The 20,426-nt window shown below is 40.6% G+C and overlaps 1 protein-coding gene across 1 annotated transcript; it reads left to right on the top strand.

Moving 5' to 3' along the window:
- Positions 1–1,815: 1,815 nt before the first annotated feature.
- sys1 (SYS1 golgi trafficking protein) lies at positions 1,816–5,277 on the top strand. The gene is made up of 4 exons (XM_030729548.1): positions 1,816–1,959; positions 3,468–3,735; positions 3,824–3,891; positions 4,128–5,277. Exons 2-4 carry the CDS (start codon positions 3,574–3,576, stop codon positions 4,366–4,368), a joined length of 471 nt encoding a protein of 156 aa, XP_030585408.1. The 5' UTR covers positions 1,816–1,959; positions 3,468–3,573; the 3' UTR covers positions 4,369–5,277.
- The last annotated feature ends 15,149 nt before the right edge of the window (positions 5,278–20,426 follow it).

The raw sequence follows: 20,426 nt of genomic DNA, 5'->3' as shown, positions 1-20,426 counted from the left end.
AGGTCATTCCTACCTGTGGCCATCAAACTCTATAACTCCTCCCTTAATAGGTGACACTATGGTTCATCAGTACAGTTTATTATGTGTACATTTATACAGTATGGAAACTACAAATTTATCATTTCGGCTGTTATATTATTAGACTGTTTTTGGTTTTAAATCATTTAAATTATTAGTGTTTATTCTTTCTATATAATAAACAGTTGCAGCGGTAACAACTGAAATTTCAGTATTTTGGATTCTGATTCTAATAATCTTGTGGTTTGACTCTGAAAAATAAATCAGGCTGTGTAAGTGACAAGAATTGTTTCATTTCATTAAATTAAGATATTTTCTCATTTTCATGATCATTCTGTGCACTCAAGTTTCAATTGAGTAGAAAAGTTAAGATCTCCACTTGTTTCAGAAAGAGCATTTTGTCTTTTGTTTGCTTTATTATTCCATTTAAAAAGTCAAAATATATAAAGGGATTAGTACATAATTATAATGGTGACAACTGCTTGCTACAGAATGGATAAAGTAGGACAAGTCAAGCAATCACTTTGCAGCAAAGTGAATTTGTGATGAATTAGTTTATCTTCTTTGATTAGGAGTTTAAATTAAGTGGATGAGAAAACCATGGGGAGGGCATCGCATCATTCAAGAAAACAGTGTTTTAAACGCAGTCAAAGCTGTCAGAGAGCAACGGAAATTGCAGCACTCAATGACCAGAAAACCAGATGACCTTTTTTTCTGCTGCTCATATATTCATCGTGCAGCTGTGTGACGTAAAATGCAGAGTTCAAGGACCGGATAACACGTTTTTTTTCACCACTCAGAAGGTGTTCAAAACATTACTGGCGGGTGTAAAATCCGGTGTTCTGGCAGGGTTTTGCAGATTTTTATAGCTTTCTGACATATTAAACTGCGATATTAACATTAATTCTTTAACAGACAAGTTGGAAAAGTGGCGATTTTTGGAACCAATGGATTGCCATACTTCTCAGCTCTGACTGCAGCTTTGAGACCCACCGCCCGTCAGTACGTTGGGATGGGGAAGGGCTCACGGCAGCACCCGCTGCTGGTTGAGGACAGTAAATGCAGACGATTGGTGCATTCACTTGCAGTGTCCAAAAGTTTCCAATAATACCGGGAAAAGTCGCTAGACTTATACTTTTTATGAAAAAAAAAAAAGTCGCTAAATATGGCCACAAAGTCACTAAATTGGCAACACTGGGAACAGGCAACGGGTGCTTGACTGACCCCGTCACAATGAGCGATTATCTGCATTCTCTTTTTTATTTTGCAGCAGAGACAAAGCTCAGAGTTCACCCCCAAAACTTCACACACCAACGAAACTAAACAGACATGTTCACAAACCAATCGACATTCATAGAAAAAAAAAAAAGAAATAGAAATGTAAAAAAATTAAAATGCCTTCTTTTTTTGTCTGTATATTTTAACGCTTAGACTTCCTATTAATTATTATTTAACCCTTGTTCATTGTATTTCTTTGTCCGTTTAGTCTTTGCAAAAATAAAATTCACAAAGGATTTTTTTCCCACCGTGTGGAAGTTAAAACTAGTTAGATTTTCAAAATATTTCATAAAATAAACGTTTCCGATTTTAAAGAAAAGTGAGTGTACTGTGGACACAGCAGATATATAAATGATGTGATCAATCATGATAAATCAAATTTTTCTCCCACGCCGTTGACAGAAAATTTATTTAACAGAGGAGACGGTAAATGTAGGTTTGAGGACAGAAGCCGAAGTATTTTACTTTGAAAACAATTTCTTGGTTACGGAGTTTTCCTTCCGGGTGTACTATTGTGATTTCCGTGTTGTTAACAGGGTTTAGCTAGTCCACCGTGGAGTATGATGAGGCCCAGTTCAGCAATCACAGAGTTTGGGGGATATTGAAGAGCCACATGGATCATTGTTAGCCCAACACCCTGAAGCCTTCCTGAGCCGCAGTCAGGTCCGTATCACCTTCAGACTGCGCATCCACGGACACGCAGCGGCTCCGCGTTGTTTTCAGTCCCGAGGCTCGAGGCTGGATAGGAAAAGCATTTATATATTGATCTTTGTTTTATGTTTATTTCAGTAACATTAAATGGATTTGAGCCATTCAATCTCTAACCTATGAACGTTACACGATATTACATTGGGTTTTGCTGATCTTTGAGTGTGTGTTGGTGGACGATCGGATTTCTCTGCGTTCTCCTTCCTGTAGCAATTTATCAGCCTGATGCCGCCTCCGTGTTTATTTATTGCAGGAGATTATGGATGCGATTCAAAGGCAGTAAAAGCAGAAGCAAATGTCTTTATTAAAGCCGCGATGCCGCCCCGTTTGCCTAAATCGTCGAAATCACAACACAGCTAGACCCATATCTCTGTTCATAATTGCTTATGTCCGATTTTATCAGCTTATTGATAATGTAGCTTCAGTTTCAGTACAGAAATGTCAACGTTGGTGTCTCCAATACATGATGAGGATACACCTGAGGATAGTTTGATTTACTAAAATGTTAAAAACAAAACATTTATTACAACGGAAACAAAATATTCAATGTTGTCCTTTGTTAAAAAAGAAAACGCACTTTCTGATATATTATTGGATACAACAAAACAAAACATATATTCATTTCAGTATCACTGCTCATGATATTAAAATTGCTGAATATTACTTCTCAGCTGGATCCATCCGAAATCATCTCCGATGTGCCTCAAGATTTTAGTCCAGAGTCTGGACATATGTATTTGATGTGAAATTTTAGCCTCATATATCAAATTCTTTTCTAGATATTTGCTGATTTTTCATGTCTGAGACCTACTCTAACTACCATTTCAAAACCTGCTGCCCAGGAGGACTCTTTATAATTCTTTAAATTTCACAGTACGCATTAAGTATGTCCAAACTTTGGACCATAATGTTTTTAGGCAAATCAGAGCTGGTCAAGCAGAAGGCCTGTGGTGATCTGAGATGACCCAGCTGTAATAAAAGCTTACACATACACTTAAGCAGAGATAAAAGAGACAAGACTCTAGTGATTTGCTGACCTGTTTGTAGTGATTAGTAGCTGCGGATAATGTGGGGAACTGTTTTGTACTTTGCTTTGTGACTCAGTAATAAAATCTTACAGTTTTACACGTGACTCCTCACACATTTCATGACACATTTCTTCCTGTTTTTTTTTTTTTTTCTTTCCTAACTGTACAGTAAACCATGAATGCAAGCACTCTGTTTTCATACAGGTTGATTTATGCAACATCCAAATTTGTATTAAGCACCCTGAGCATACTGAACATTCTTTATTCCGGACCTCTGTTTATTATGTACTTAAGTGCAATGCAGCTGGCTGTAGCTATGATCTAGCAGGTGATATCCTCCTGTTTCTGTCTGATAAAAATCTTAGGCCAGGATTTAAAACCCAAGATTTGTAATAGTCTAATTCTTTTCATCCAATGTAACTTTCTGCATTTCAGACTTGTTTTAGATCACACCCACAAGTCACAGCCGATGGGCCAGCCGGTAACAGTTGGAAGCAGTTGTTAACATCCTTTGGGTCTCTACGTGAAACATCAGCCGGCAATGGCCAGTCATTTCCGTAGCTACATCTGGGACCCGGTCCTCATCGTGTGTCAGATTGTGCTGATGCAGTGCATCTACTACAGCTTCTTGGGCCTGTGGTTGGCCGGAGTAGACAGCCTTGTGCAAAGTAGTCGGTCACTGGACCAGATCTTCAGCTATGAAGTAAGTTTCAAGATATGTTTTCCTGTATTTTTGTGTCAAATTTGTTCTCTGTTAAAATGGTATTTAAGTATTTTCTTTGCTTCGGTAGGCCCTCGGTTTTGCAACCATGCAAGGCAGGCTCTCAATGATGGCATTCATCTTGAATTCTCTTACCTGGTGAGAAATGAAAATTTTCTGTACATCATAAATAGATGAGATTGTGTGACATCTTTATGGAATCCTGTTGTTAAAGTATCTCACGGGGCAATCATTTAAGGGGCTTTAAGAACTCATTTACACTTGTGCATCTATGCATTCACTCTGAAAATGTTATTTTATTCATTTAATGTGTGATGATACTTGAACTTTGGCATCTTTGTATTCATAACTTTTCTGCATTGTTGTTCCTGCAGCGCCCTCGGTCTGTGGTTCTTCATCCGCCGAGGGAAACAGTGCCTGGACTTCACTGTCACCGTGCACTTCTTCCACATGATTGGCTGCTGGATATATAACGCCCATCTTCCGGCTGCCCTTTCCTGGTGGCTCGTGAACATAGCCTGCATGGCATTGATGGCTGTGATTGGAGAGTACCTGTGCATGCGGACTGAGCTCAGGGCAATTCCAGTCAACAGTGGACCGAAATCTAACCTGTGAATTTTCTTTGGCGCCAAGCTGAAAGCTTGTGAAGAGTTAATCCTTGAAGGACTCACTGAGGAGCCCCCCCCCCACTATTGGAAAAGGAAAAGAACACGAATCTCTGTCAGCACACATGTTGGACTGTCATTCATTGTCTTTTCTCATCAAGTGGTTCACCTGGATGGACTGACCTATTTATTCATAGTTGCACATTAAATAGTGGAGAGTGTGAACTCTGTAGCTCAATAAGATACTTGTTTTAATGCTTTTGAAAGCACGTCAGTTTACATCCCTCTCTAAAACTAATTATAGTCTATAAAAATGTATTTTTTCTTAATAGTTATGTTTTTATGTTCAAATTCAGTGATTCAGCTCCCCTTCTCTCATTTTAAGATTTATTTTCTGATTGTTGCATTATTGAATTGGCAGACAAACACACAAATTAAAAAGCTCTGTCCCAAAAGCACTTTAAAGATGCCAGTGTGTAAATTTCACTTCACAGGTTTGATTGATTTTTCTCACTTTTTAAAGTAAAAATATGGGAAAGATGTGCTCAGTATTGAAAAAAAGTACAGTGATTAACAAATTTATTAGACCACCTACCATGAAAATAAGAAAACACAAATGTTTTAGAAATATTTTATATTGATTTTTATTAGGCAAATAAACCGAATTCATGTTTTTTGCCAAACTTACCCTGGACTTCTGTCAGAAATGAATCAAGCATTACAATCACTAAAACAGATTTTTATACTTTAGTATTCAAAATATCATTTTGATTAAAGAGCTTGTGTATACTGGTGGATTAATCATTACAGAAATGTAAAAAAGTATTTTGGCAGTTATCATTACTGTTGATTTAATGCAGCTGTGGCATAAACCTTACACTGGGTGGTGGCCTAATACATTTATTAAGCACTGTATGCTATATATATATATATATATATATATATATATATATATATATATATATATATAGTTGTCACTCAATAGATCATGTAAATCCAAATGTAGAAGAGATTTTGGCCAAAAGTAATAAAAATCAGACTCAGGTTGATCTACATTCAGCCTCCTAATCCTCGTTATATGCCTTTCTTGTCGAGCCTGTACAGCATTTTGCACAGCGAGCATTGTTGGGATCTGTCTCTTTATGTCATGATGTATTATGCAAACCGTTTGGCCACTTTGGGGACAGTTTGTCAGCCACCAGCTGTGTTCTGACAGCTGGCTTTGTCTGTGTTTCTGAAAAATTGCTGTTTGGGGAGGATGTGATGTGGAAAGGCCTGAGATGTGCAGCACTGATCTCTTTGTTTTTGCGGAGCAATGTTAGAGTTTTCATTTCACTGGTGGCTTTTAAACTCGTAACTGAATTGACTTTTTATCTTTAAAGTGTTACAGCTCGTGTAACACATGCTCGTAATGCTTTTCTTTCTGTGTGTTGACTGTTAATTTAAAACCTTTGCAGCTTTGACGGTGTGGATGACGCAGTGTCTTGTTTTGCAGTCAGGTTTTCTAAGGTGTGAAATGAGTATATAATTAGGATGCAGGGGATGATATTGGAATAGGCAGCCTCAAATTGGAAAGCAGTTTTTATTCAAGAAACTGAGCAGGAACTTAGAAGAAACTAGCCTGTCCGAAGAAAATGTAATCTAAGCTAACTAATCGTGATATCAAAGACTTGTCCACAAGTTGGTGGTGTGGATATAGAAGCCGCAACCATAGTGCACATGTGCAAGTGCCCCTGGTTTCAAAAAGTGGTGTTTTCGTCTGTTTACACGGAAATGGAGATGCCCTGGTCTGGAGCCAGTTTTCACTCCGTTCTCGTGTAAACGGGAGGCTGAAACGCATCAAAACGTAGCCGTTTATATCGGAAAACTTTCTTGTGTAAACGGAATATAACATGGTAATCAGGAAGGTGTAGCCTGAGCTGCTGGCAGGCAAAAACTGAACAGTGTCAGGCTTTTTGTCCCTTTTGCCAGCCCCTGTTTCCAAACTTTATCTTTAAGCAGTAGCTTCATATTTATTCTAAAGAAAAGTGAGCAGCCTTTTCATCTACTCTTGAAAAAAAGCAAATAAGCATCTTTCCCAAAACGTCAGAAAAATGACTTTATTTACACTTTCTTCAAACTTGTGAATACTTTTTCAGAGCTGCTGTTATTCTGTTTAGTGGTGGCGGCTCTGAAAGAATTCATATCACCCTTTGTATCTTTAACATGTATTTTTTTTGGTAATGTAATTCAATACTATGAACTCTGGATGGATCTATTCATGTCATTAAATTCCTTGTGGGAAAACAAAAATCACAGACACAGTTCTCCTTTCTGAAGATTTAAATGTGAGGTGTCGGCACAAGTCTGTCCATATGCTCTCTGATAATGCACCACCAGCTCATGTTGATTATATTAAAAGGGTAAATCTTGGACAGGAAACTGCAGGTGAAAAAAACCTAATTGGCCATTATGCTCCAGACATCAAAGGTGGCTCCTCTAATGAGGGGATTGCCACATGCATGTCTTTACTTCTCCAAAAGGTTTTCCGCCCCGGGTTGTGATCCCTCACTGCGGAAAGTATCCAGGTGGAAAGAAACAGATGGGAGAACACTAACGAGTTGAAAAATGCTAGTTGCAGTCCTGCTCGCCCGCACTTTGCTTCGGGGACGACTAAAAACAGAAACTGTAATAGATGAGTTAAAAAGGATTTGCTGCAACCAGTAAATGCACCACCACTTTACTTTTTAGTGTGTCTGATCTGTGCTGTTGCTATCCTGAAGGCAGCGAGCGCACACTGGATGTTTTAAACACGGTGCTTTATTATTATAAACACATTACTTTTCCATATATTGCTTTATACAGTCTTGTAAATTGTGTACTTTTATTAGTGAATAAACAAAAAAAAAACCCCTCACATGGATACTGAACTTGTTTTTGCATACAGGAGTTCTTTCCATGTGTGAACTGTCTTTAGGATTACTATGGCATCATCATGGTTTGTTCAACAGCAGGGATAAAGTCCTCCGTTAAGACGTGACTATTATATTGCTCATGCTTTGAGGACATCACAACATTTTTTTTTTGTATTTTCACCACCGGGTACACAGTGGATGACATAACAGTAGTACAAACCTCTTTCTAAAAAAAAGCTGTTACATTATGTAAAATATCAATAAAAACAGTGCAGTCTTTTGCAAATAATTTAAACCCCATAATTAATGAAAATGGTAGAAAGGAAACAAACTTTATTTTTAAATATATGCTCATTTTGAATATGATGCAAGCAATATGATTTAAAACTGTTTAAAAAAGTAAAAAAAAAAAAGTAATATGATTGGTTGTAAAGAGAGTATCTGAAGAAGACTACGTCAGAAGTAAGGATGGCTCATAATATTATTAAAAGGTTCAGAGAATCCGAAAAAAAAATAGCTGAAAGCTAAAATCTGAATTCTGCGATCTTTGGGCCCTCTTTAAGGCCTCAAGCAGCACCGCATTAGAAACAGACATGATTCTGCTGTGGAAATCAGTATTTAGACTCAGGACTATGATTAGGTTCGTCCCGGTATCCATAAAAATAAATTAAAATTAAAGCCGCAAGCGGCGATGAGCGGGCCCTCGCACCCGGCGCGCGTCGACCCCTGGCGCGCTCCAGCCAAGCCGCGCGTCGACCCGTGGCACGCTCCAGCCGAACCGCGCTCGGAGGTTCTCGCAGACGAGAGAGTAGCTGGCTCACCCGGCTGCTGACGGCTCAGCAGGCTAGCCGTACTTCGCGTCGATCGTCTCCCGCTTCCACTAGGTGGCGTCGGTGAGTGCCCACTAATTAATATGTCACAATGCTCTATGTAATGCCTGCAGCCATCAATGAAACTGTAATGACCATAGGATGATGAGTATCAGTGTCCTACTGATTTCCTGTTGCCACTAGGTGGCGTTATGAGTGTGAAACAAAGCTGATAGAGGGGTGTGTCCGGTCTCCCTTACCCTCCCATTAAGCCTGTGAAGTTTGAGGCAGATCGGACAATGTATGTCAGAGATGTAACAATTTGGTGCACTGTGGTATATGAGTAAAATCCCACATTTAGAGGGTTGCTACGGCAACAGCGTTCAATATTCTACAAAACCATGAATATCTTTTGATGGGCTACTTGTGTAGATGATCTGGAGCCATTTTGGTGTGACTGGATGAAAAGCTGTAGTAGAAGATGATTCAAATAGCAGGCCTGAAGAATGTGAAAAATGCTGCAAAAATGACACCTTAATTAGAACATGTCAGGCTTCGTGTTGGATTTCGGCTATCGGTCCAAGAGACTTTTTTGTACGTGTTAGGATGTTACTTCAGCATGCACGATTTCAGGTACACAGACCAAGCACTGCCCTGGGGCTGATGTTTAGAACCTATCTGGGCCTGAAATGGAAAAAAAGTCCAAATTCAGAGGGTTGCTACGGCAACACCGTTCAATATTCTACAAAACCATGAATATCTTTTGATGGGCTACTTGTGTGGATGATCTGGAGCCATTTTGGTCTCACTGGGTCAAATGCCCTAGGAGGAGTTGAGGCAAAAAGGCCTGGAAAAGGCGAAAAATGCTGCAAAAATGACACTTTAAAGTAAACGTGGCTGACTTCCTGTTGGGTTTGGGCTATCGGTCCAAGAGAGTTTTTTGTAGATGTTAGCATCTTACATCAGCAGGCACATTTTCAGGTACATAGAGAAAGCACAGCCCAGGGGCTGATGTTTAGAATCTCTGTGAATTTGAAATTGAAAAAAGTCCAAATTCAGAGGGTTGCCATGGCAACACCGTTCAATATTCTACAAAACCCTGAATAACTTTTGATGGGCTACTTGTCTAGATGATGTGGAGCCAATTTGGTCTCACTGGGTGAAATGCCCTAGGAGGAGTTCAATCAAATAGCAGGCCTGAAAATGGCAAAAATTGACACTTTCAATTGAAGATGCTGGACTTCCTGTAGGGTTTGGAGTATGGCTCCAAGAGACTTTTTTGTATGTCTTAGGATGTTACATGAGTGTGCAAAATTTCAGAGCTGTAGATAAAATGTAACTCAGGGGCTAGCTAAAAAACATGGTATATTATGATATTTAAAGCTGCCAGTAGGGGGCGCTCTAACGTTTATGGACTTTATGCATGTCAATGTGTTCAGGGCAGGAGGCTTATCAAATAGATGAGGATTTTGTAAGGAATGGTGAAAGATATTTCATGTATTTCAGAGCAAAACTAATTCTGTGGACGGTCATACAAATTTTCATTTGCTTCTGTAGGGGGCGCTATTGCGCCTACAGTCTTGAATCTGTAGTTATGGATTCAGCCTGGGTGTGTACATGAGTGATTAAATTTTCAGCCTGATCAGACAAAGCATGTGCGAACAAGTGCACAAACAATTTTGGTGGTGAGGGAGAAAAACAAAGGCCAAATTTAATGGCCTGGTGTGACAAGGCCGTTTAATATTTTTTAAAGATTTCCACAATATTTGATGGGCTACTTGTGTAGATGATCTGGAGCCAATTTGGTGTCAGTGGGTGAAATGCCCTAGGACGAGTTCGTTCAAATAGCAGGCGTGGAAATCGCAAAAATTGACACCTTCAATTGAAGATGGCCGACTTCCTGTAGGGTTTGGGGTATGGGTCCAAGAGACTTTTTTGTACGTCTTAGGATGTTACATGAGCCTGTACATTTTCATACATGTAGATAAAACGTAGCTCCGGGGCTACTCAAAAAACATGCTATTTTAAGATATTCCGAGCTGCCACTAGGCGGCGCTCTAACTTTTATGGACTTTATGCATATGAATGTGTTCAGGGCAGCATGCTTATCACACCACTGAAGTTTGAGCCAGATTGGGCAAGTTGGCTTGGAGTTACAGCCATTTTTGTGTTCATGGCGAATCATCGAACTTTGCCGTCCCATAAGGGTCACGCCCTTTTGTCAAAAACTCACAGTTTTGAAAACACAGTAAGTCCAACTTCTTAAGGCTTTCCAGGTGAAATTTGAGATGGTTCTGCTAAACCACCTTGGAGCTGGACCTCCAAGTGTAAAATATGACATTTCCTGTTCCCACTAGGTGGCGCTGCGACTGATATTAAATATTGTCATATGTATGTGTTCAGGGGGGCACCCTCATCCTACTGGAGAAGTTTGATGCACATTGGATCATGTAGGTATGAATGAGAGGCAATCAAAATTTCATGGCGAATGATCAAAGTTCAAAGGGGCATAAGGACCCCTCCCCCTTGGCAAAAACTCACCATTTTCGAGATTTAGATTCCCCTGGGGGTGTAGGTTAGACAAATCAAATATGAAGATGATAACGTCTAAAACCTCTGAGTTATTAGAAAAAGTGTGAGGGCTGCAAATCGCCAAATTTGCATAATTAATTAAAAATGGCGGACTTCCTGTTGGGTTTAGGGCATGGCTCCAAGAGGATTTTTTGTGCGCCTGGACATGATATACATGTGTATGAAGTTTCATTCATGTACGTGAAACACAGCGGTGGGGCTCCAGTTTAGGGGGCGCTAGCGAGCCATTTGGGCGCGCCCTTGCCCGAGCCCATTAAAATACTTAAATTTTCACCAGGTGTGACGCATGTGCCAAGTTTCATGAGTTTTTGAATATGATAAAGCCCCCAAAAAGCCAATTCATTTGCCTGAATAATAATAAAAAAAAAAAAAAAAAAAAAAAAAAAAATAATAATAATTAAAACCGCAAGCGGTGATATCGGGCCCTCGCACTCCCTGCGCGTCGACCCGTGGCGCTCGTCGACCCGTGCCGCACTCGGAGGTCTTGTGATCGTGATGGTGTACAGAAGGTCTGTAGAAAGTTGAATTCTTTTATAGGAAAAGATATCTTTTGCTCTCGGCATAGACGCAATGGAATATTTGGGGGTGGGGTCACGGCTCCAGCATGCAAAATAGGGCATGGGTCTGATAGACTGTTTTGATCAGGATGATGTCAAGAATGTTGAAACACATTTTCATACATTTCCGAGAAACTAAGTTTGTGGATGCTATACAAAATTTCATTTGCTTCTGTAGGGGGCGCTCTTGCAGCTACGTATAGCCTTGAATCCATAGTTATGGGTTCAGAGTGGCTGTGTACATGAGTGATTACATTTTCAGGCAGATCGGGCAAAGCATGTACGAACACGTGGCCAAACAATTTTGGTCGCCATTGAGAAAAATGAAAGCCAACTTCAATGGCCTGGTGTGACAACACCATTTAATATTTTGTCAAGATTTCCACAATATTTGATGGGCTGTTTGTCTAGATGATCTGGAGCCAATTTGGTCTCACTGGCTGAAATGCCCTAGGAGGAGTTCATTCAAATAGCAGGCCTGAAAATGGCAAAAATTGACAAAAATTGACACTTTCAATTGAAGATGCTGGACTTCCTGTAGGGTTTCCAGTATGGCTCCAAGAGACTTTTTTGTACGTCTTAGGATGTTACATGAGTGTGCAGAATTTCAGAGCTGTAGATATAATGTAGCTCTGGGGCTAGCTAAAAAACATGCTATTTTATGATATTTCAAGCTGCCAGTAGGTGGCGCTGTAACATTTATGGACTTTATGCATATCAATGTGTTCAGGGCAGGAGGCTTATCAAATTGATGAGGATTTCGTAAGGAATGGTGAAAGATAGTTTCATGCATTTCAGAGCAAAACTAATTATGTGGACGTCATACAAATTTTCATTTGCTTCTGTAGGGGGCGCTATTGCGCCTACAGTCTTGAATCTGTAGTTATGGATTCAGCCTGGGTGTGTACATGAGTGATTAAATTTTCAGCCTGATCAGACAAAGCATGTGCGAACAAGTGCACAAACAATTTTGGTGGTGAGGGAGAAAAACGAAGGCCAACTTCAATGGCCTGGTGTGATAAGGCCATTTAATATTTTGTAAAGATTTCTACAATATTTGATGGGCTACTTGTGTAGATGATGTGGAGCAAATTTGGTCTCACTGGGTCAAATGCCCTAGGACAAGTTCGTTCAAATAGCAGGCGTGGAAATGGCAAAAATTGACACCTTCAATTGAAGATGGCCGACTTCCTGTAGGGTTTGGGGTATGGGTCCAAGAGACTTTTTTGTACGTCTTAGGATGTTACATGAGCCTGTACATTTTCATACATGTAGATAAAACGTAGCTCCGGGGCTACTCAAAAAACTTGCTATTTTAAGATATTCCGAGCTGCCACTAGGCGGCGCTCTACCGTTTATGGACTTTTTGCATATGAGTGTGTTCAGGACAGGGTGCTTATCACACCACTGAAGTTTGAGCCAGATTGGGCAAGTTGGCTTTGAGTTACAGCCATTTTTGTGTTCATGGCGAATCATCGAACTTTGCCGTCCCATAAGGGTCACGCCCTTTTGTCAAAAACTCACAGTTTTGAAAACACAGTAAGTCCAACTTCTTAAGGCTTTCCAGGTGAAATTTGAGATGGTTCTGCTAAACCACCTTGGAGCTGGACCTCCAAGTGTAAAATATGACATTTCCTGTTCCCACTAGGTGGCGCTGCGACTGATATTAAATATTGTCATATGTATGTGTTCAGGGGGGCACCCTCATCCTACTGGAGAAGTTTGATGCACATTGGATCATGTAGGTATGAATGAGAGGCAATCAAAATTTCATGGCGAATGATCAAAGTTCAAAGGGGCATAAGGACCCCTCCCCCTTGGCAAAAACTCACCATTTTCGAGATTTAGATTCCCCTGGGGGTGTAGGTTAGACAAGTCAAATATGAAGATGATAACGTCTAAAACCTCTGAGTTATTAGAAAAAGTGTGAGGGCTGCAAATCGCCAAATTTGCATAATTAATTCAAAATGGCGGACTTCCTGTTGGGTTTAGGGCATGGCTCCAAGAGGATTTTTTGTGCGCCTGGACATGATATACATGTGTATGAAGTTTCATTCATGTACGTGAAACACAGCGGTGGGGCTCCAGTTTAGGGGGCGCTAGCGAGCCATTTGGGCGCGCCCTTGCCCGAGCCCATTAAAATACTTAAATTTTCACCAGGTGTGACGCATGTGCCAAGTTTCATGAGTTTTTGAATATGATAAAGCCCCCAAAAAGCCAATTCATTTGCCTGAATAATAATAATAAAAATAAAAAAAATTAAAACCGCAAGCGGTGATATCGGGCCCTCGCACTCCGCGCGCGTCGACCTGTGGCGCTCGTCGACCCGTGCTGCACTCGGAGGTTTTGTGATCGTGATGGGTCTCTAGAAAGTTGAATTCTTTTATAGGAAAAGGTATCTTTTGCTCTCGGCATAGACGCAATGGAATATTTGGGGGTGTGGTCACGGCTCCAGCATGCAAAATAGGGCATGGGTCTGATTGACTTTTTTGATGGGCTGTTTGTCTAGATGATGTGGAGCCAATTTGGTCTCACTGGGTGAAATGCCCTAGGAGGAGTTCATTCAAATAGCAGGCCTGAAAATGGCAAAAATTGACACTTTCAATTGAAGATGCTGGACTTCCTGTAGGGTTTGGAGTATGGCTCCAAGAGACTTTTTTGTATGTCTTAGGATGTTACATGAGTGTGCAAAATTTCAGAGCTGTAGATAAAATGTAACTCAGGGGCTAGCTAAAAAACATGGTATATTATGATATTTAAAGCTGCCAGTAGGGGGCGCTCTAACGTTTATGGACTTTATGCATGTCAATGTGTTCAGGGCAGGAGGCTTATCAAATAGATGAGGATTTTGTAAGGAATGGTGAAAGATATTTCATGTATTTCAGAGCAAAACTAATTCTGTGGACGGTCATACAAATTTTCATTTGCTTCTGTAGGGGGCGCTATTGCGCCTACAGTCTTGAATCTGTAGTTATGGATTCAGCCTGGGTGTGTACATGAGTGATTAAATTTTCAGCCTGATCAGACAAAGCATGTGCGAACAAGTGCACAAAAAATTTTGGTGGTGAGGGAGAAAAACAAAGGCCAAATTTAATGGGCTGGTGTGACAAGGCCGTTTAATATTTTTTAAAGATTTCCACAATAATTGATGGGCTACTTGTGTAGATGATCTGGAGCCAATTTGGTGTCAGTGGGTGAAATGCCCTAGGACGAGTTCGTTCAAATAGCAGGCGTGGAAATCGCAAAAATTGACACCTTCAATTGAAGATGGCCGACTTCCTGTAGGGTTTGGGGTATGGGTCCAAGAGACTTTTTTGTACGTCTTAGGATGTTACATGAGCCTGTACATTTTCATACATGTAGATAAAACGTAGCTCCGGGGCTACTCAAAAAACATGCTATTTTAAGATATTCCGAGCTGCCACTAGGCGGCGCTCTAACGTTTATGGACTTTATGCATATGAATGTGTTCAGGGCAGCATGCTTATCACACCACTGAAGTTTGAGCCAGATTGGGCAAGTTGGCTTTGAGTTACAGCCATTTTTGTGTTCATGGCGAATCATCGAACTTTGCCGTCCCATAAGGGTCACGCCCTTTTGTCAAAAAGTCACAGTTTTAAAAACACAGTAAGTCCAAGTTCTTAAGGCTTTCCAGGTGAAATTTGAGATGGTTCTGCTAAACCACCTTGGAGCTGGACCTCCAAGTGTAAAATATGACATTTCCTGTTCCCACTAGGTGGCGCTGCGACTGATATTAAATATTGTCATATGTATGTGTTCAGGGGGGCACCCTCATCCTACTGGAGAAGTTTGATGCACATTGGATCATGTAGGTATGAATGAGAGGCAATCAAATTTTCATGGCGAATGATCAAAGTTCAAAGGGGCATAAGGACCCCTCCCCCTTGGCAAAAACTCACCATTTTCGAGATTTAGATTCCCCTGGGGGTGTAGGTTAGACAAACCAAATATGAAGATGATAACGTCTAAAACCTCTGAGTTATTAGAAAAAGTGTGAGGGCTGCAAATCGCCAAATTTGCATAATTAATTCAAAATGGCGGACTTCCTGTTGGGTTTAGGGCATGGCTCCAAGAGGATTTTTTGTGCGCCTGGACATGATATACATGTGTATGAAGTTTCATTCATGTACGTGAAACACAGCGGTGGGGCTCCAGTTTAGGGGGCGCTAGCGAGCCATTTGGGCGCGCCCTTGCCCGAGCCCATTAAAATACTTAAATTTTCACCAGGTGTGACGCATGTGCAAAGTTTCATGAGTTTTTGAATATGATAAAGCCCCCAAAAAGCCAATTCATTTGCCTGAATAATAATAATAATAATAATAAAAAAAAAAAAAAAAAAAATAATTAAAACCGCAAGCGGTGATATCGGGCCCTCGCACTCCGCGCGCGTCGACCTGTGGCGCTCGTCGACCCGTGCCGCACTCGGAGGTTTTGTGATCGTGATGGGTCTCTAGAAAGTTGAATTCTTTTATAGGAAAAGGTATCTTTTGCTGTCGGCATAGACGCAATGGAATATTTGGGGGTGTGGTCACGGCTCCGGCATGCAAAATAGGGCATGGGTCTGATTGACTTTTTTGATGGGCTGTTTGTCTAGATGATGTGGAGCCAATTTGGTCTCACTGGGTGAAATGCCCTAGGAGGAGTTCATTCAAATAGCAGGCCTGAAAATGGCAAAAATTGACACTTTCAATTGAAGATGCTGGACTTCCTGTAGGGTTTGGAGTATGGCTCCAAGAGACTTTTTTGTATGTCTTAGGATGTTACATGAGTGTGCAAAATTTCAGAGCTGTAGATAAAATGTAACTCAGGGGCTAGCTAAAAAACATGGTTTATTATGATATTTAAAGCTGCCAGTAGGGGGCGCTCTAACGTTTATGGACTTTATGCATATCAATGTGTTCAGGGCAGGAGGCTTATCAAATAGATGAGGATTTTGTAAGGAATGGTGAAAGATATTTCATGTATTTCAGAGCAAAACTAATTCTGTGGACGGTCATACAAATTTTCATTTGCTTCTGTAGGGGGCGCTATTGCGCCTACAGTCTTGAATCTGTAGTTATGGATTCAGCCTGGGTGTGTACATGAGTGATTAAATTTTCAGCCTGATCAGACAAAGCATGTGCGAACAAGTGCACAAACAATTTTGGTGGTGAGGGAGAAAAACAAAGGCCAAATTTAATGGCCTGGTGTGACAAGGCCGTTTAATATTTTGTAAAGATTTCCACAATATTTGATGGGCTACTTGTGTAGATGATCTGGAGCCAATTTGGTGTCAGTGGGTGAAATGCCCTAGGACGAGTTCGTTCAAATAGCAGGCGTGGAAATCGCAAAAATTGACACCTTCAATTGAAGATGGCCGACTTCCTGTAGGGTTTGGGGTATGGGTCCAAGAGACTTTTTTGTACGTCTTAGTATGTTACATGAGCCTGTACATTTTCATACATGTAGGTAAAACGTAGCTCCGGGGCTACTCAAAAAACATGCTATTTTAAGATATTCCGAGCTGCCACTAGGCGGCGCTCTAACGTTTATGGACTTTATGCATATGAATGTGTTCAGGGCAGCATGCTTATCACACCACTGAAGTTTGAGCCAGATTGGGCAAGTTGGCTTTGAGTTACAGCCATTTTTGTGTTCATGGCGAATCATCGAACTTTGCCGTCCCATAAGGGTCACGCCCTTTTGTCAAAAACTCACAGTTTTGAAAACACAGTAAGTCCAACTTCTTAAGGCTTTCCAGGTGAAATTTGAGATGGTTCTGCTAAACCACCTTGGAGCTGGACCTCCAAGTGTAAAATATGACATTTCCTGTTCCCACTAGGTGGCGCTGCGACTGATATTAAATATTGTCATATGTATGTGTTCAGGGGGGCACCCTCATCCTACTGGAGAAGTTTGATGCACATTGGATCATGTAGGTATGAATGAGAGGCAATCAAAATTTCATGGCGAATGATCAAAGTTCAAAGGGGCATAAGGACCCCTCCCCCTTGGCAAAAACTCACCATTTTCGAGATTTAGATTCCCCTGGGGGTGTAGGTTAGACAAACCAAATATGAAGATGATAACGTCTAAAACCTCTGAGTTATTAGAAAAAGTGTGAGGGCTGCAAATCGCCAAATTTGCATAATTAATTCAAAATGGCGGACTTCCTGTTGGGTTTAGGGCATGGCTCCCAGAGGATTTTTTGTGCGCGTGGACATGATATACATGTGTATGAAGTTTCATTCATGTACGTGAAACACAGCGGTGGGGCTCCAGTTTAGGGGGCGCTAGCGAGCCATTTGTGCGCGCCCTTGCCCGAGCCCATTAAAATACTTAAATTTTCACCAGGTGTGACGCATGTGCCAAGTTTCATGAGTTTTTGAATATGATAAAGCCCCCAAAAAGCCAATTCATTTGCCTGAATAATAATAATAATAATAATAAAAAAAAAAATAATAATAAACGAAGCAATTACAATAGGGCCTTCGCACAGTTCGTGCTCGGGCCCTAATAATAAACGAAGCAATTACAATAGGGCCTTCGCACAGTTCGTGCTCGGGCCCTAATAATAATAATAATAATAATAAAAAAAAAAAAAAAAAAAAAAAAAATAATAAACGAAGCAATTACAATAGGGCCTTCGCACAGTTCGTGCTCGGGCCCTAATAATAAACGAAGCAATTACAATAGGGCCTTCGCACAGTTCGTGCTCGGGCCCTAACAAGCAAAAATGGAGAAACTAATAAAGCTGTTTTTAAATCTTTCTGGAAATCTTGTCAGCTCCATACTAGCAGCTTGCTGGCTGATGTTTCTCGTAGAAACCCAAAGGATGGGGATGCATTAGTGAGCATGGTATGGGTAACTTGCATATACACTATATGGACAAAGGTACTGAGCCACAACTCTTTGAATCTAGCTGTATAAAATCAAGCACCGAGCCATGCAGTCTGCCAGTACAAACATTTGTGAAAGAGCTCACTGACTAAGTGCTGTAATAGGATGCCATTATTGCAACAAGTCAGTTAATGAAATTTCTTCCCTCCTAGATATTCAACCATCAAGTGTAAGTGGTATTATTGCAAGAGTGGAATCACAGCAAGTCAGCCACAAAATGGCAGACCACAGAAAGTTACAGAGCCGGGTCGTCGAGTGCTGAGGTGCAAAAATTGCCAAAGCTCTGCTGACTCGATAACTGCAGAGTTTCAAACCTCATCTGACATTAACATCAGCACAAAAACTGTGCAGGAGCTTCATAGCATGGGTTTCCATGGCTGAGCAGCTCCTGTAGGTGTAACATGTAGGTGTCTGTGAAAATGTGAAGGCATCATAAATGATGCCACCATGTGTCGAAGCAAAATATGGTGGCATCTTTTCCAAAGGTCTTATTTGAGCAACACAATGCCAAACCACATTCTCCACATACACTGATCAAGCAAAACATTATGACCACCTGCCAGTCCTGACCCATCGAGGACTCTACTAGAGCCCTGAAGGTGTGCTGTGGTATCTGCACCATGATGTTAGCAACAGATCCTTTAAGTCCTGTAAGTTGGAAGGTGGAGCCTCCATGGATTGAACTTGTTTGCCCAGCACATCCCACAGATGTTTGGTGGGATTGAGATCTGGGGAATTTGGAGGCCAAGTCAGCACCTCAAACTCATTGTTGGGCTCCTCAGGGAATGCCATTTCCATGAAAGGGTCTGATTGCTGGTCTGCAATCAAACCAGACCACCTTCTTTCATCGCTCCCTGGTCCATTTCTGATGCTCACGTGCCCATTGTTGGTGCTTGCGGTTGGCGACAGGGGTCAGCATGGGCACCCTGACTACAGCTATGCAGCTCCATACACAACAAACTGTGATGCACTGTGTATTCTGACACCTTTCTATCAGAACCAGCACGAACTTTTTCAGAAATTTGGTCTACAGTAGCTTGTCTGTTGGATTGGACCACACGGGCCAGCCATCACTCCTCACATGCATCAATTAGCCTTTGGAGATGCCCTGACCCAGTTATCTACCCTTCACAATTTGGTTCTTGTCAAAATCCTCACGCTTGCCCATTTTTCCTGCTGCTAACACATCAACTTTGAGGACAAAATGTTCACTTGCTCCCTAATATATCCTATCCACTAACAGGTGCCATGATGAAGAGGTAACCAGCATTATTCACTTTACCAGTCAGTGGTCATAATGTTATGCCTGATTCATGTATTACAACAGTCAGGCCCTGAACTGTTGAGCAGCTTAACGAGCGAGAATTGGGAAACCGACTGATTCCAGACCTACATTTGGTCTTCTCAGTTCCCAAATGCTTAAGCCTTAAGGAGTGTTGTTAAAAGAAGTGATGAAACAGCAGTAAACATGCTCTTGTCCCAAGTTTTTTTTTAAATGTGTTGCTGTTATCAACACAATAACATTTGTTGGTATCCATGTCAGGATATTTCATTTGTTGTGTGTATTTTTTTAAATTAAATGTAGGGTTTAAATGATTTCCAAATCATTGCATTCTGTTTTATTTGACTTTTCCCAACTTTTTTGGAAAAGGGTTGCATTTAGAAACATGAAAGAAATAGAAGCAGAGCCAACATGCTGATGGAGTTTAGATAAGCGTGAGGGTGAGGATAATAAAGCTCCATAATAAAGGATGCAGGCACACTGAGGGCTAACATAACTTCATGCACAGATCAAGAACACTGCACGCTCCGTCCAATGTAAAATGAACAAACTGTCCATTTTTCTGAAGCACTGTCACAAAGATCAACATGCACTTGTGATAATAAAATAAACAACAGAAAAGATCTAATTAATGAAATTTTGTTAGGAAGATTAAAGGAAATGTGTAAATGGTGACACAGTTTGGGCAAAAACAAACGAGATAAAACAAACACACTGTTTCGCCTCCATTTGAATTTACTCTGAAGCAAAGGGCTTAATGTTATTTTAATAATAAAAACACTGTGTTTTTGTAATGAAAAATTCACCAAAATATGAATCATGAAATACAACTACAATTTGTGATATCTCATAGGCTTTTTGTGCTAAAGGATTCAACTAAGTGGAATTTTTATTATACAAACTGCAGCACAAACTCATTCCATCGAACCCTTTCTCCCTGTTTGCTGCTTTTGATGTTTGCTGATTTTCTCACAATTTGACTGGCTTAATAGATCTTTTTTTTTTATATAAGATTAGCAGTTGAATCTGAATTT

Source organism: Archocentrus centrarchus, chromosome 5, assembly GCF_007364275.1.
Source record: "Archocentrus centrarchus isolate MPI-CPG fArcCen1 chromosome 5, fArcCen1, whole genome shotgun sequence".
NCBI lineage: Eukaryota > Metazoa > Chordata > Actinopteri > Cichliformes > Cichlidae > Archocentrus > Archocentrus centrarchus.
Note: the sequence above shows the minus strand (reverse complement) of the source record. Positions and strands in the feature narration are given on the sequence as shown.